Here is an 18,581-nt window from a genome sequence, read left to right as displayed (position 1 = left end):
TTTTTAACCTGAGGAAAAGTGGGGGGCACGTGCCCCCCCGCTTCGCCGCCCTTGGTCCAGGTATACAATTGACTAGTTAGAAAACAAATTGATTTCAAAAAGCGTGGTAGCCCAGATGAACTGCGCTTACGGTGGTGTTACACGGAAATATTCGGGCATCATGATGCTAAATAAAGAAAATCATGGAATTGTCGGGCAAAAATTTGAAAAAGATTCGAGCAAGCTACTGCATATTTATATATATATATATATATTTCCAGAGGACAAGAAATTCGGGAAAAAGTCCTGAACAATTCGGGCAGCCTAAGAGGAGAACAAAAAAAAAAAAAAAAAAAAAAAAAAAAAAAAATATATATATATATATTTTCTCCTCTTAGGCTGCCCGAATTTTTCAGGACTTTTGCCCGAATTTCTTGTCCTCTGGAAATTTGGGGGGGGGGGCAGTCTGCCCCCCCGCCTCGTACGCCTATGCCAAGGGCTACCCACACACCAAGTTTGAAGTTCATGAAAGTTTTACTTCTTGAGGTATCGTGTTTACAAAGTGTCACATACACACACCATCGCATAGATTCCTTCGGCAAAGTGAACTTTTATTAATGAAAAAAAAGACCTGTTGTTGAGAAATGAAAGTAACTTGTAAATGAAAAGTGCCCTTTTGTTGAGAGATTTCAATACGTGTACAGAACATTGAGGTTTTACGTGTACAAAACATTGAGGTTTTGTTGAAAAACTTTCAAATACTAGAGTGATACAGATGTGCATATACATACCTATCTATCTATATATATATAGGTATAATTGAAATCGTAGTGAATTGAAAAATCCAGAACAGTGAAAAAGCTTCCAGCCGCCATCAGGATTCGAACCAGGGCCTCTCGCATTATATGCGCGGACACCCAAACCACTAGGCTATCGACGCTGATTGTATGTCCAGAGGTTCAAAACCAGTAAGGAAAGTCCTAATTCCACTCTAGGCGTTTGTCACCTGTATCGAACAATACTAGTTCTGTTTTGGTGACATATTTGCCTTACTCTAAAGACCAAACATGATGCTAACCAACTCGGAATCAATACCTTTTAAAGAAAATTCTAGATGAAAAAAAGTAGGGAAATGACATAGATTGTAAAAAGCAACAGAAAAAGGCTTTAAAACAAACAATTTATTTAATCCTTCATATATATAAAAGAAAAGATAAAGTTACCTGTTTTAAACATAAGTACTTTTAAAGTTCTCGATTCTTTGACTAATATTTAATTAGAAATTTGCAAATTACCCCAACCAAAACACCCAGTGAGACAAAAGTGAAAATTGTTAAAACAAGTCAAAGATACAGTTACATTGCATACTTGTTACATTAAAAGCAAATTAAAACAGGAAATAAGAAACTTTTCCTAAAAGGTCTGTGAGTATAGCCTTGACTTTAATTCTCATCATTGCATATCTTTAAACACTAACCTATTTGAAAACAAAATATGGAGACAATTCCACCTCCAAATAATTCTTCCATAACATGAAATGTTACAATACTGTTTCCTTAAGTAATCCACCCAAAATATAAAGAAAAACTACAAAAAGATATGTACCTGCAAAGAAAAACAATGGAAAAGTACCTGAATACCAACTATTTCAAATTCTGGGTACATTTATCTGGATAAAAATATTGATAAGGAATGACTATAAATCAACAATGTTATTGTTTAGTACTGTTCATGGTGAAGAAATATAAACTATACAGCAAAAGCATCGTAGTTAACACATACATTAATATCTCAATTAAAATGAAAAAACAAAGTTCTAGCAGACAGATAATTAAAATATAGAAATTATCAAATATCATTGGTCTTTCTTTCCAAGATATCTCCCTCTCTCTCTCTATATATATATGTATATATATGTATATATATATATGTTTGACCCAACTATTGTTTACACGTTTGATACAAAAATGTCAATAAAAAAAAAAGGAAAATATAAAACTCCATATATTTCAGAAAAAAGACAATTGTCTATAGAAGAAGACTCATCTAGATAAAGAGCCGTATAAAATTTTAAAAGCAAAAATTTGTAACCACTAGTGTAAAATTTCTTCTCGGAAGACCATAATTTGCCTTTTTTGCATAATCGGAGGCCAATGTTGCTGTAGATCTTGTACTGTAACATTTTAGTTTGAAGAAAATTAACAAAGGCCACAAGCTAGACAGGCATTTTGTGTAAATACCAGGAGGAAAGAATTTTTTATTTACCATATGATATGTTAAAAGGGAATCGATGTACTGTGCATGAAACTTCACTTTACATCTCGCTGTGGCATCAACAGTTTGACAATTCATGGACATAAAATCTGAGTTGTGGTTACTTTTGAAATTTTACAGCTAGCATTATATAAGGTCAAATGTACTTGAATCTGTTCCTTAGCTACTTGAGGTGATTTCTACATTTTTTCCCTTTCCATCTTGAAAAAATCAATACTTTCTTCAGATCTCTCTTCATTTCTTCAAGTTTCTAATTTGTATATTAACATTGTTGTCAAAAATGGTTCTAATTACACGGCAAGTTGGAACTTTTTTCCTAAGTAACTCTTTTAAATATTCCTTGGAGAACCCAAAAAGGTTCCAAATACAAATTAGAACCTTTTTATCTCAGAGTGTAATATCCATTTCTGTCATACATTTCTTGTAATTTTGTATACATACTGAAGAAATGATAAATACATAAATGAATGGCATGGCTTCTCTTGATCACAAGCAGCAATATTCTTCGCCAAAACGCTTTTAATAAATTTGACGAGTTTAATCAACGAAACTTTCAGAATTCTATCTCAACAGTTAGACAATATGTCTATGAGAAAACTTGTTGTAGAAAAGATGATTTGGCTTAAAATAATTTGACACTTATCTCTTTAGAGGATGACAAAAACATCCATGAAGTAACTATTTGCTAGCTGATGTACCAAGTAACATCACAGTATTGACACTATGGAGACTGACCTTATTTCATATATACAGTAATTGCAGATGTTCTGTCGCTGTTAACAATCTCTCAGATACACAATAACAGGTAGAGTACCAGTATTTTGGATATGCAATAGAAGTAGGACACTAGGTAGCATAGTATCTCTTATAAAAAATAAAAGGTAAAGGGGTGGGGGAGAGGGAGTTCATGGGTAGACCAGTAATAGGATACACAATAACAGGGAGGGGAACCAGTATTTCAGATACCCAATAATAGCAGGGCACTAGTTAGGTTAGCATCCCTGATCAAAAAAGGTTGGAGCAGGGTGGTCAATGAACAGGCTAACAGTATTTCTATACCCCATACCCTACAGCACTCTATAATTTCCTTCAGTATCAATATTGAGTCAATAAATGATCAGTTCTCTCAATTAGTATCTCCTATATCTATGTATCAGTTTTATTTTCTTACAATATGAATACTTTCCTATTACTACCCTCAATGCTCATCACCTGTCACTTCCCTGCCTTCAGTTTGACGACCTAATCCTTCTTAACAAGAGTGTTGGTATCTGCTTCATCTTCAGTTGGTGAGAAGGAGCTCAGTGTTGTACTGTATGGATTCTCTACTTGACCTGTGGTCATGTCTAATGCAATAACATCCTTGCCCTTCTTGGGTAGGTCATATTCCCAAGGTAAATCTGAGTCCTTGCTGTTGTCTCCATTGCTAAAGTTAGGATTAGAGAATTGAAGAGGTGCAGGCTGTGAAAAGAAAATACAATAATTAAATTTTCTTTCCTTGTGTGAGTTGATGAAGGGGTGGGTGAAAGGATCAGGGGTTGTGGGGATGGGTGGTAGCAGCCCACTTGTTCAACCCAAAGTTCTACATCATTATAACAATATATCATGTCTCTTTAAAGTTCAGGAGCAGGGCCAAAATAAAAGCCAACTTTGTTGACAGAATGCAGCCTATGTTGGGGGCAAAAATGTGAAACTTGACTACTTTCATTGATATAAGAGGAACCAGGTATTAGAATTAACTTCCCTCACTAAGGGATGAGACTGAGCCAGGGGAAAAAAATCTGAAATTTATCGATCGCCGTCCTGGGGGAGGGGTTTAAGAGGAGTGGGTGTCCCCCTCCCCTTTAGAAATTTTTTGTCAGGTAAGGAGGGCTTAGATGCAAAATGGTGGACTCTAGATGGAATCTATCACATCACGTAACTCGCCAAAAAAGTGTGGAATTTCTGCTTGTATAATTTATCCATTAGCTTTTTTGAACCAAAAAAAGGCTTTTTTCTTGCTTTGTGCTACTTGATTCCACCACTGGTCAAATTCGGTGTTCCTTCCCTTCACAGTCCAGCATGTTCGGCAAAAAAAAAAAAAAAAAAAAAAAATGTAATCAAAAAAATAATAAAAAACGTGAATTACGAGAAAAAACGCGAAAATGAAAAAAAAAAAAATCGGAAATCCGCGTTTCCGCGGAAGAGTCTCATGCCTGCTCACTACATACCTGAAGGGTTGTGGGTAACTTGATCATGTTATTATCATCGTAAATCACTGTCCCAGTTGTGTCATTTCTGTAGGAGGAGAAGAAGAAACAAGAAAACAAAAAGAAGATGAATCCAGAGACATTTTGAAATTAATGATTTTTCTTCAGGCTAGATCTTGACAATGTAGCATTAAACTGTGATTTAGCAAAATATGCAACTTCAACAGACAAACATTGTTTTGCTTTCTAAACATCGTTCAGTGCAGTATTTTTCCTTTAAACATACCATGTAAGACCATTCTATGGTTGAAGATAGATGTCCTGTTTAAGACAAATTAGTCACACAAATGTGTATACTTGGAAAGGAGGGGGGGGGGGGGGTTGTTTAGCACACCAGTTTTCTTATGTTTTTTAGCAAATTCTTTAAAATCAAAATTGCTGTGCAGTAACATAGTATAAGTGAACTTCAGACTTTTGGGGTAACGGTAACATTTTCACACACCCTTACAGCAAAGTTGAAACTCTGTCCAATCCAACTAATCTAAGGTCAAAACAATAAAAAAAAAACCATTAAGCTCTCGGTGTGCAACTATGACACCACACCTGCTTGCTTCATGTTCACTATATGGTATTATACAACACCTAATTGTATTCTGGTCATTTGATTGGTCAATTGCTCGTCGATTGCATGCAAAATCCGATCTATTCCACTCTATGAAATAGAACCATGTGTTATACTTTTTTGATAGCACTTTTTTCAATGGTAAGAGAGCAGAGAAACCTGTCTGTTCAAAACAATCTGTTGCATGAGTGCATTTTACACCCAATTATATGCAAATTTGAAGGTGTTGTATAAAACAAATAATGAATGGTTTCCATTCTTTGAAAGATGTAATTTGTTCCATTCAACTCGGCTGCGCCTCGTTGAATGGAACATTCCATCTTTCAACTCATGAAATATTTGCACTCATAACCATTCATTATTTGCATACTAACTGTGACAATTTCAACTATTAATATCCCAATGTTTTTCCTTTCATTAGTCCAAAATAAATTTCCCTCATGACTATCCCTTCCTTATCTTGCTTTTAGCCAACAATTCCTGTCCACAGGACACTTTCCTCTGGGAGTTTTTCTACCCAACTTTGTATATGACACCCCTCACCAGGGCAAGATTCTGTGCCAGGAAAGAGGAGAGTTTTAATAGCAAGCGATAGTATGTATCGGATGGTGCTATTCTTGATTAGATTAGGTAACTGTGTAAAAAGTGCAAAGAATATTAAACTGTTGCTAGCTATTTATTTTAGCATGTTCTACTTCAAACCTATTTTTTCATTATTATAACAATCATAAACTATCCAAGAAGCAGTTCAAAACAGGGGTTTTGTTGTTGTTGCTGCTAGCATATGACAAATAAATAACTTGGATTTGAAAAGAGAAGATACGATCTCTCAGGCGAAAATGGAGAGTTAAGTGGGCAACACAAGCCTGACGTAAGGGGAAGTGTCAGGAGGTATAGCTTTGGGACACTGGGTTCAATAAGAGGGAGCAGAGAAATATGGGATAAAGAAAAACATATCCCCATTTTCATAATGTAGGAAAATGAAGGCTACTAAGGAGGAAGGGGGTGGAGGAGCTGGTGACTTAATTGTCCCTGGGTCCTGTCATGTATTTCAATGACACTAGGCAAAGATGATACACCATTTAATGTACTTATGTTGTAATTTTTTTCACAACAGCCTATATGCTTGTAGTAGTGTGTTGAAGAGAGGAAGTAATATACAAAGGGATGAAAACAACTGCATATAAAGTATCGTTTTATTTTCTTACCTTCGTGTTCTCCTCACTAGTATCACAGCAACAATAACGAGGATGACCACTATAATCACTGCCACGCATACCACAATCACAATCAGGCCATCTGAAAATATTAACAAATACGATGGTGAACATTCATGCAGGATAGTTATAAATATTTGAATGTAATTGTTAATTCAAGACCTTTAATATGATAAACTATATGGTTTGTATCAGTTTGAATATTTTTATTGTTTTATTACATGAAAAAATCTTTAAATTAAAATTCTGAATCATAACAAAAATGTAAAAGAACAAACAGCCAAAAACCCAAACCCAATCAGTTTAAATAAGATTAATATATTTATTTGGTTGAAAAGAGAGACCCAGCATGATCATACAGTTAGCTGAATAGCTAAATGGTGTTACACTAAATGTTAATAGAGTACTGTACTAACCAAAGTACTAATGAACATTAGTGTTGTAACCGATGATTCACAGCTTTTGCCGTCAAGCTTGCAGCCATGTTTGTGTATTGTAAACCATTATATTAGGTTGCAAAATGGGCACAAATAGTGGTGATTACTACTGTGGTACTTTCCTTAGTTTACGTAAGCGATTATCTTAAAAAAGTGAGATCACCCCCCCTCCCCAATGTTAAAATACTCTTCAATCAATTGGAATGAATTTGAGGATCAGTGCTTCTAGCAAAGTACTTTTGAAAACTTCTTGAAAGCTTTAGCATGCTAAAATTTGGGTCCAATACTGATGACCCACATTATAGTTTGAAGTCAAACCTTGGATTCCAACTATTGCTGTACAAACTTTAGAACAGTTTATATGTAAATAGCAAAGAACACAGTTGGAGAGAGTGAACAATTAAGTTCTTGGCTAGAATGGAATTCAAACCAAAGACCACTGCAATTGCCATAAATGTTGCTATGGAAACAAAGAATAATTTGGCTTCAACTAAAAAAATAATCACATTCTTGACTATATACACGGCATTAATATTCGCATTTGAAGTATGACATCTGTCAGACTTCATTTCAACTAATAAGACTCCAGTTGGGACGATCGTCAAAAGAGATGATGATTTATTTACCACAGAAGGCAAAAGTGCAGATGCTTACAGGTCTAACAGTTGGCTGAAAGTCATTTTAACTTAGTAAAGAAAGGGGATGACAACTCACTCATGTTATTACTTGGTGTGTTCGTCGCTGTTTCAGTCAATGTTTTTGACTCACAATCATCACCAGAGAATCCATCAATGCATCTGAAAATAAACAAATCACTATCAATTTACTTTTCATCATCTTCTTTTCAATTCTCTGTCACAGCTGTTCTGTCAATACAACTCACAATTCCTTCTCACTAAAATGAGTGATAAACGTTTGGAGAAATAGTAATAACAAAACTCTCTAACGCCATCATTATACCACACATCCAGTGCAAACATCAACACAAATTTAGTGGGTCATCTCCAGACTTTGACCACACATCCTGTGCAAACATCAACACAAACCTAGTGGGTCTACTCCAGACTTTGACCACATATCCCGTGCAAACATCAACACCAACCCAGTGGTCTACTCCAGACTTTTACCACACATCCAGTGCAAACATCCACACGAACGGTAAGATACTTGAGCACAAATTGTTTTTACAAAACCAAATAGATGCATCAAATACCATGGACATACATTGGTAAGGTTTCTTTTTTAATCCAAATGAGAAATCAACTATTTGATTGTTATCCTTCATACTTTCATGCCAGTCACATGAACATACAGCCTTAACTAACATTGTGACTAAGTTTACATTGTGAAAATTGTGAACAAAAACAGACAATATATGTATGGCAAAAATGCTTTGGTGCACTGAGGCAGATACCAATCAGAAATACTCGCATTGTAAACTTTAATAGGCTAAATAGTTGCCCAAAGTAATTATATTTATCACTATACTTACGAGCATTTCATGGTGTCTGAGTCCAGAATGCCATTACCACTGCAATTCACGGTTGGAGCTAAGGAAAAACAAAAACAAATTTAAGATTGATGGCAATGTTGATGTTTTCTTGAATACTGCTCTTGTGGATTATCATCCACCAAAGTCCCCCACCCCCACCCCCACCTCACATTCACTTCGCAACTCTAGCTCTAATCCTCTTTAAATGTTATGAAAATTTAATGATGGCAGTTTCTTTGTGCTCAGTTGGCACACCTTAAATAGACTAGTACAGTATATTGTAGTACAACATAGATGGCTAGCGCCACACATTGATTACACACTTATCATCACATTTCGTGTCCATGTTCATCAAACAAACATCTAGAAGATAAGCTCAAATAATTCATATTAACCTGTGTGATGATCATCTTTAAATATTCAGGGTAAGTGTTTGGATAATACCTTATCTGATTAGCTGGAATCAGGTATTAATCAAATTATATACATTGCAGAAATTGCAATTGAAGCCTGGGTTGACTTTAACATGACCTTCTGTTCGAAGTAGCCTCACATGCGACGAGCTATCCTAATGTTGAATCACACTGTAATTGAGTTGTAATTGTAATACCCTCGTTGACACAGTGTACAGTGAATGAGTCTCACTGTATCGTAGGTTGAGTTGTTCGGGTATGGGCCTATCATTTCAATGGTTGTCTCTTTTCATATATTATCGCTAACTTTAAGTTTTATTGTTATTCGTGTATTGAGTATGAGCATTCCGTGCCATGGGAGTTTGCTTTGGGGTCATAGCCACCAAACACATTATTCTCTAGCAACTCATTTCATCCTGTCATATTGGTCATGTGATCAGTCTTGTTTACTATTTCTTATTAGTTTAATAATCTTAGCCAAATGTTGTAAGTGTTATTTTGAGGCAATTTTCATGGTTTTAAACCAGAGATCACATTATTGCTGATATTCATGTTCTTATGTTGCTCCTTCAAGAAGAATTAATTAGTGTTTTAGCAAAGATGATAGCCATCGCAGCATGAGCAACTAGGGTAAATTTTATGTTGAACTCATTGTGACACCTCATCACATGTCTATGGATTAAAATCATAACACTTGGTACGAGTGATTATGCATGTGTGCTCTAATTAAGCTGGTTCTTTAATCTTCATGTATTATGTCTTTACAGAGTTTTTACTCATTACTGAATATTCAGGCAGCAAAACCACAAAGTCCTGTCTTTTGTCCCACATATTAATGCCCTGCACACAAGCAGCGGGTTATATGAATGAAACATTTCTTGAAGCTCTCTCAGCTTCTGTTAGTTTACAGTAACATCACCTATGTATCACATCACTTTTCATGCTAAATCTTTCAAAATGTTGTGTGCTTGGTAGTCCTTCAGATGACCAAAAAAAATGAAGGCTTTGAAGAATTATTGAGCCTAATTATATATTACATTAAAACGAAAGTCAATTCAATTAAATAGTTTCTGTATAACACCCAACCCATACATAAATTATTTAAAAACATGCACGATATATTAACTTTACAACATCGTTAGCGAAAATATGTACACTAATAAAGTCGCCGTAACGTTAGTTTCTAATAATGTATCCACAAAACAAATGAGACTCGTGGCTAAATGTCAGTGCAATGTATTTTGAACAGTGTTGTAACAACAGTCGATCAGACACTGACAGTCTATAGGCCAAGTGAAAATGCATTGCTGGACAATGGGAGAAATCTAGCCTTTACTGCTGAATTTGTGACGCAGTTATAAGATATCCATGGAATACTTTCATTATTGCTGTTATCTTCAACCACATGGTTGCCTAACAGCACACTTAAGTCGATGAGGGAAATCTAGCCTATACCGCTGAATTTGTGACGCAGTTATAAGGTATCCATGGAATACTTGCATTATTGCTGTTATCTTCGACCACATGGTTGCCTAACAGCACACTAATTCAATGGGGGAAATCTAGCCTATACCTCTGAATTTGTGACGCAGTTAATAATAATAATAAATAAGAAGTTAATATAGCGCCAAATACCAATAGGCCTCTAGGCGCTTTACAAACCTTAAAAAAAAAATCTAAAAAAATAAAAAGACAGCGAAATCAAAGGAATAAAAAGTCTAGAAGACACATAAACTAATAATTAAACAGTATGTAAAATACGAACACAAAAATCTAAAAACAAGTTATAAGGTATCCATGGAATACTTTCGTTACTGCTGTTATCTTCGACCTCATGGTAGTCTAACACAATGGGAAAATCTTGCCTAACCATCGGTTTGCAAAAAAAAAAAAAATCACACTGCGTAAATAAGGAACCGGGTAGTATCGCGTCGGGCGGGTATCCGTGCAAACACTATTTGATAACAGTACATAATAGCATGGTCATATGCTTAACTAATAAAGCTTTGCTTGACACAATCAGATTGAGCACCAAAATGTTTTGTTTTGTATTATTTGTGTTCATTTTCAATTTTGGTGGAAAATTTGGAAGGACTACCAAGTTTTTTTGCAGGACTACCAAATCTTTGAAAATCTTTGAAACTGGTAGTCCTTCGGACAACCTCAAATTCCTGAAAATCCAACACTGCAGTATGTATAAGATACACATCAGAAAGCTGATCAAACCAACCTAGCTGTAGCCAAGTAATCAGGACATACGATAGCACTACTTAATAGGTCGTCGGTTTTACCTCCCCCATCCACCCCCCAATATGCTAGAAAGCCTCAAAATGGTCAGTCATGCTCAAATATTAAAAAACATTTTTACTGCCACTGTAAAAGTAGTTTCTATTCATACTGAGATATTAAAATACTCCTCCTTGGGAATAAATTTGAGGATCAGAGCTTCTAGCAAAGTACTTTTGAAAACTTCTAGAAAGCTTTTGCATGCTAAAATTTAAGGGCCAACACTGATGACCCACAATTCAATATTTAGTTTGAAGTCAAACCAGGGATTCCACTTTAGAACAGTTTATCTGTAAATAGCAAAGAACACAGTTGGAGAGTGTGAACAATTGAGTACTTGGCTAGAACGGATTTCAAACCAAAGACCACTGCAATTGCCATAAATGTTGCTATGGAAACAAAGAATAATTTGGCTTCAACTAAAAAAATAATCACATTCTTGACTATATACAGGGCATTAAGATTCGCATTTGAAGTATGACATCTGTCCGACTTCACTTCAACTAATAAGACTCCAGTTGGGACGATCGTCAAAAGAGTTGATGATTTTTTTGCAACGGAAGGCAAAAGTGCACATGCTTACAGGTCTAACAGTAGCTGAAAGTCATTTAATTTCAGTAAAGAAAGGGGATGAAAACTCACTCATGTTATTACTTGGTGTGTTAGTCGTTGTTTCAGGTTCCGTTGTTTTTGACTCACAATCATCACCAGAGAATCCATCAATGCACCTGAAAATAAACAAATCACTATCAATTAATTTCATTATCTTCTTTTCAATTCTCTGTCACAGCTGTTCTGTCAATACAACTCACAAGTACTTTCTCACTGAAATGAGTGATAAACGTTTGGAGAAATACTAATACCAAAACTCTAAAGAAATCATTATTATCATAGAAGTAAATGCACAACGGAAAACTGACTTCAGTTATAAACGTGGAAAAGTGAAAAGAAATCTATGGCTATAGCACCAGATTTGAAACAGTGACCTCTAGTTTACAAACCCGTTCTCTACCAACTGAGCTATACAGTGCTTAGTTGGTGGCGATTCTTATAGAGCCATTTCTTTGCTGGGAGCACCAGTCAGAAGCCACAGTATCTCGCATACACCATGTAACCAGGGATCACACCCATGCATTATCCGATGCAACCCGGAGTATAATTAATAAAGAAGATCACATGCACTATATATTCCCTTTTGAAGAAACTCTTGGATACTTCATTAGAAAACACATATTAACAGAGTCATGATCACATGGTTAGAGTCTCAATGTAAACTTGGGTATAAAACCTGCAACTCCTTTTTATGGATATTTTCTTTATGTGATAATGTAACAATGATGTCAAAAGCTACTGGTTCTAATCCTGTTCAAAGGTCAACACAAGACTAGTGGGTCTACTCCAGACTTTGACCACACATCCAGTGCAAACATCAACACGAACTGTTTTTCAAAGTCATACTCACTGGTAAGATACTTAAGCACAAATTGTTTTTACAAAACCAAATAGATGCATGGAGATTATTCTCAACAGGATATATAGAAAAGTACATTACTTGAAATCATAGGCGTAGGAGCCTCATTTGATTTGGGGGGGCTGTAACGACTTGCCGAAAAATATAAGCAAAACTTTTCGTGCGCCCCGCAGGCTCAAAATCTTAATGTGCATAGCATATAGGTATTCATTGGTTATTACATCACATGCAAATAACCGATAAATGCCTATATGGTATGCACATTAAGACGTTGAACGCGCGCGCGGGGCGCGCACAAATTTTGCATATGTTTTCTGTGTTATTACGCTTCCATATTGGTTTGGGAATTATTGGGGAAGTCGTTACAATAATAACGATAATAATAATATCAGTTTAATCATTGAAAAACACATTGCAAATTATTCTTCTTTCAGTAGGTGCCCGAAAAATTCTCAGCATATTGCCCGAATTTTCACCCAAAAAATTGAAAAACACACTGCAGATTTTTCTTCTTTCAGTAGGTGCCTGAAAAAGTCTCAGCATATTGCCCGAATTTGCACCAAAAAAATTAAAAAACACACCTGCAAATTTTTCTTCTTTCAGTAGGTGCCCGAAAAAGTCTCAGCATATTGCCCGAATTTTCACAAAAAAATTGAAAAACACACTGCAAATTTTTCTTCTTTCAGTAGGTGCCCGAAAAATTCTCAGAATATTGCCCAAATTTTCACCAACAATTTTGGTTGGGGGGGCTGCAGCCCCCCCGCCTCCTACGCCTATGCTTGAAATCAATTGTTAAACTGTCTCCAATCAGGTAATATACATGTATACTACACTGCTGTCACTTAAGTGAAGTAGCCTTCTATTCAAGTTACACCACCCGAATACAAGTACCCCATAAGTTACTTTACTTGCAATCAAGTACAGTATAGGTATGCTAAACTGGTTGAAATCAAATACCATGGACATACATTGGTAAGGTTTCTTTTTTAAACCAAATGAGAAATCAACTATTTGATTGTTATCCTTCATACTTTCATGCTAGTCACATGAACATACAGCCTTAACTAACATTGTGACTAAGTTTACATTGTGAAAATTGTGAACAAAAACAGGCAATATATAAGGCAAAACTGCTTTGGTGCACTGCAGCCGAAACCAATCAGAAATACCCGCATTGTAAACTTTAGTAAGCTAAATAGTTGCCCAAAGTATATTAATCACTATACTTACGAGCATTTCATGGTGTCTGAGTCCAGAATGCCATTACCACTACAATACACGGTTGGAGCTAAGGAAAAAACAAAAACAAATTTAAGATCATAAATTGATGGCAATGTTGATGTTTTCTTGAATACTACTCTTGTGGATTATCATCCACCAGTGTCCCCCCCCCCCACCTCACATTCACTGTCCTTCTCAACTCTAGCTCTATTCCTCTTTAAATGTTATGAAAATGTAACAATGGCAGTTTCTTTGTGCTCAGTTGGCGCACCTTAAATAGACTAGTACAGTATATTGTAGTACAACATCTTTGGCTAGCGCCACACATTGATTACACACTTATCATCACATTTCTTGTCCATGTTCCATCAAACAAACATCTAGAAGATAAGCTCAAATAATTCAGATTAACCTGTGTGATGATCATCTTTAAATATTCAGGGTAAGTGTTTGGATAATACCTTATCTGATTAGCTGGAATCAGGGATTAATCAAATTATATACATTGCAGAAATTGCAATTGAAGTCTGGGTTGACTTTAACATGACCTTCTGTTCGAAGTAGCCTCACATGCGACGAGCTATCCTAATGTTGAATCACACTGTAATTGAGTTGTAATTGTAATACCCTAGTTGACACAGTGTACAGTGAATGAGTCTCACTGTATCGTAGGTAGAGTTGTTCGGGTATGGCCCTATCATTTCAATGGTTGTCTCTTTTCATATATTATCGCTAACTTTAAGTTTCATCATTATTCATGTATTGAGTATGAGCATTCCGTGTCATGGGAGTTTGCTTTGGGGTCATAGCCACCAAACACATTATTCTCTAGCAACTCATTTCATCCTGTCATATTGGTCATGTGATCAGTCTCGTTTACTATTTCTTATTATTTTAATAATCTTAGCCATTGTAAGTGTTATTTTGAGGCAGTTTTCATGGTTTTAGACCAGATATCACATTATTGCTGATATTCATGTTCCTCCTTCAAGAAGAATTAATTAGTGTTTTAGCAAAGATGATAGCCATCGCAGCATGAGCAACTAGGGTAAATTTTATGTCAAACTCATTGTGACACCTCATCACATGTCTATGGATTAAAATCATAACACTTGGTACGAGTGATTATGCATGTGTGCTCTAATTAAGATGGTTCTTTAATCTTCAAGTATTATGTCTTTACAGAGTTTTTACTCATTACTGATTATTCAGGCAGCAAAACCACAAAGTCCTGTCTTTGTCGTGTCACAAAAAGAATAGCCTGCACACAAGCAGGGGGCTATATGAATGAAACATTTCTTGAAGCTCTCTTCAGCTTCTGTTAGTTTACAGTAACATCACCAATGTATCACATCACTTTTCATGCTTAACCCAAAACTAACTTTTATCATGTATTAGATACACATCAGACAGCATGAGTAACACATCCTAGCACTGCATTATGTATTAGATACACATCAGAATGCTTTATCAAAACAACCTAGCTGTAGCCAATTAATCAGGACATACAATAGCACTTCTTAATAGGCCGTCAATTTTACCTCCCCCATCCACACACCCCCCCCCAATATGCTAGAAAGCCTCAAAACGGTCAGTCATGCTCAAATTTTAAAAAGCATTTTTACTGCCACTGTAAAAGTAGTTTATATTCATACTGAGATATTAAAATACTCCTCCATCAATGAGAATATATTTGAGGATCAGAGCTTCTAGCAAAGTACTTTTGAAAACTTCTAGAAAGCTTTAGCATGCTAAAATTTAAGGGCCAACACTGATGACCCACAATTCAATATTTAGTTTGAAGTCAAACCAGGGATCCCACTTTAGAACAGTTTATCTGTTAATAGCAAAGCACACAGTTGGAGAGTGTGAACAATTAAGTACTTAGCTAGAACGGATTTCAAGACAAAGACCACTGAAATTGCCATAAAATGTTGCTATGGAAACAAAGAATAATTTGGCTTCAATTAAAAAAATAATCACATTCTTGACTATATACACAGCATTAATATTTGCATTTGAAGTATGACATCTGTACCACTTCACTTCAACTAATAAGACTCCAGTTGGGATGATCGTCAAAAGAAATGATGATTTATTTACCACAGAAGGCAAAAGTGCACATGCTTACAGGTCTAACAGTAGCTGAGAGTCACTAGAATTCAGTAAAGAAAGGGGATGAAAACTCACTCATGTTATTACTTGGTGTGTTAGTCGTTGTTTCAGGTTCTGTTGTTTTTGACTCACAATCATCACCAGAGAATCCATCAATGCACCTGAAAATAAACAAATCACTATCAATTAATTTCATTATCTTCTTTTCAATTCTCTGTCACAGCTGTTCTGTCAATACAACTCACAAGTACTTTCTCACTGAAATGAGTGATAAACGTTTGGAGAAATACTAATAACAAAACTCTAAAGAAATCATTATTATCATAGAAGTAAATGCACAACGGAAAACTGACTTCAGTTATAAACGTGGAAAAGTGAAAAGAAATCTATGGCTAGCACCAGATTTCAAACAGTGACCTCTAGTTTACAAACCCGTTCTCTACCAACAGAGCTATACAGTGCTTAGTTGGTGTCGATTCTTATAGAGCCATTTCTATGCTGGGAGCACCAGTCAGAAGCCACAGTATCTTACATACCATTTAACCAGGGATCACACCCATGCATTATCCGAGGCAACCCGGAGTATAATTAATAAAGAAGATCACATGAACTATACATTCCCCTTTGAAGAAACTCTTGGATACTTCATTATAAAACACATATTAACAGCGTCATGATCACATGGTTAGAGTCTCAATGTAAACTTGGGTAAAAAACCTGCAACCAGGGATGTAAGTGCAGCCAAAAAAAAAAACCGGAAAACTATTCGGAGACCCCGGGTGAATGCAGTCCTAACACATCCTACTCCTAGCTTTGACTACTTACACACTATCGTTATGTTAGGCTAGCTCAGAAGTATTAGCGCTAACACATCTTACCCCTAGTTCTTACTACTTACACACTATCGTTATGTTAGGCTAGCTCAAAGTTACGAATACGTCGCAGCGAACTACGGAATAAAAAACAGTCTCACATTCGAATGCGATCACAAATATCGACTTTCATATGCGTATCCTGTAGATTTCCGCCGCTCACAAATATCACAAGCGTTAATTCCGAAAGTTATGTCGAGCACCAGCAGTTACGAACATATCAATTAGGAGTCCAATCAACGTGAATTAGGCAAGGTTTTTCAACGACAGAAATGAGCTATGGCGATTTGAAGTTCGCATGTACGCAACGATATTCACATGGCACAATGTTGTACAGTGCAATGCGATGATGCGAAACAGGAATGGTATTTTGATTGATCGATGAGTGAAAGTTGAAGTTAGCTGGCTGCAACGGGCCAGGCATTTTTGCCGCGTTGTGTCCTTGATATTCGAACAATTTTGTGGAACTTTATTGGAATTAAAAAAAAACGGATTTCCGTAAAAATACGGAAGACTTACATCCCTGTGCAACTCCTTTTTATGGATCTTTTCTTTATGTGATAATGTAACAATGATGTCAAAAGCTGCTGGTTCTAATCCTGTGCAAAAATCAACACAAGACTAGTGGGTCTAATTCACACATCCAGTGCAAACATCAACACAAATTTAGTGGGTCTACTCCAGACTTTGTCCACAAATCCAGTGCAAACATCAACACAAATTTAGTGGGTCTACTCCAGACTTTGACCACAAATCCAGTGCAAACATCAACACAAATTTAGTGGGTCTACTCCAGACTATGACCACAAAACCCGTGCAAACATCAACACAAACCTAGTGGGTCTACTCCAGACTTTGACCACATATCCCGTGCAAACATCAACTAAAACCTAGTGGGTCTACTCCAGACTTTTACCACACATCCAGTGCAAACATCAACACGAACTGTTTTTCAAAGTCATACTCACTGGTAAGATACTTAAGCACATATTGTATTAACAAAACCAAATAGACGCATGGAGATTATTCTCAACAGGATACATAGAAAAGTACATTACTTGAAATCAATTGTTAAACTGTCTCCAAGCAGGTAATATACATGTATACTACACTGCTGTCACTTAAGTGAAGTAGCCTTCTATTCAAGTTACACCACCCGAATACAAGTACCCCATAAGTTACTTTACTTGCAATCAAGTACAGTATAGGTATGCTAAACTGGTTGAAATCAAATACCATGGACATACATTGGTAAGGTTTCTTTTTTAATCCAAATGAGAAATCAACTATTTGATTGTTATCCTTCATACTTTCATGCCAGTCACATGAACATACAGCCTTAACTAACATTGTGACAATGTTTACATTGTGAAAATTGTGAACAAAAACAGACAATATATAAGGCAAAACTGCTTTGGTGCACTGCAGCCGAAACCAATCAGAAACACCCGCATTGTAAACTTTAGTAAACTAAATAGTTGCCCAAAGTATATTAATCACTATACTTACGAGCATTTCATGGTGTCTGAGTCCAGAATGCCATTACCACTACAATTCACAGTTGGAGCTAAGGAAAAACGAAAACAAATTTAAGATCATAAATTGATGGCAATGTTGATGTTTTCTTGAATACTGCTCTCGTGGATTATCATCCAACAAAGTCCCCCCCCCCCACCTCACATTCACTGTCTTTCTCAACTCTAGCTCTAATCCTCTTTAAATGTTATGAAAATTTAATGATGGCAGTTTCTTTGTGCTCAGTTGGCACACCTTAAATAGACTAGTACAGTATATTGTAGTACAACATAGTTGGCTAGCGCCACACATTGATTACACACTTATCATCACATTTCGTGTCCATGTTCCATCAAACAAACATCTAGAAGATAAGCTCAAATAATTCAGATTAACCTGTGTGATGATCATCTTTTAATATTCAGGGTAAGTGTTTGGATAATACCTTATCTGATTAGCTGGAATCAGGGATTAATCA

General features: G+C 36.0%; 1 protein-coding gene across 5 annotated transcripts in view; it reads right to left on the bottom strand.

The window, feature by feature from the left end:
- Window positions 1–1,144: 1,144 nt before the first annotated feature.
- The window catches only part of LOC139965096 (low-density lipoprotein receptor-related protein 2-like), a 116,805-nt gene continuing 99,368 nt past the window's right edge, over window positions 1,145–18,581 (bottom strand). For 4 of the 5 annotated variants that reach the window (XM_071967324.1, XM_071967325.1, XM_071967321.1 and 1 more), the window contains 9 exons: window positions 18,098–18,155; window positions 15,792–15,877; window positions 13,611–13,668; window positions 11,552–11,637; window positions 8,211–8,268; window positions 7,433–7,515; window positions 6,273–6,363; window positions 4,464–4,530; window positions 1,145–3,714 (listed from right to left, as the gene is read on the bottom strand). In XM_071967324.1, coding sequence (XP_071823425.1) covers window positions 3,496–3,714; window positions 4,464–4,530; window positions 6,273–6,363; window positions 7,433–7,515; window positions 8,211–8,268; window positions 11,552–11,637; window positions 13,611–13,668; window positions 15,792–15,877; window positions 18,098–18,155 — 806 coding nt within the window. In that variant the 3' untranslated portion in view covers window positions 1,145–3,495. The remainder of the gene's footprint in view (window positions 3,715–4,463; window positions 4,531–6,272; window positions 6,364–7,432; window positions 7,516–8,210; window positions 8,269–11,551; window positions 11,638–13,610; window positions 13,669–15,791; window positions 15,878–18,097; window positions 18,156–18,581) is intronic. The other variant, XM_071967323.1, reaches the window with a different exon arrangement.

This window comes from Apostichopus japonicus, chromosome 23 (genome assembly GCF_037975245.1).
Source record: "Apostichopus japonicus isolate 1M-3 chromosome 23, ASM3797524v1, whole genome shotgun sequence".
Taxonomy (NCBI): Eukaryota; Metazoa; Echinodermata; class Holothuroidea; order Aspidochirotida; family Stichopodidae; genus Apostichopus; species Apostichopus japonicus.
Note: the sequence above shows the minus strand (reverse complement) of the source record. Positions and strands in the feature narration are given on the sequence as shown.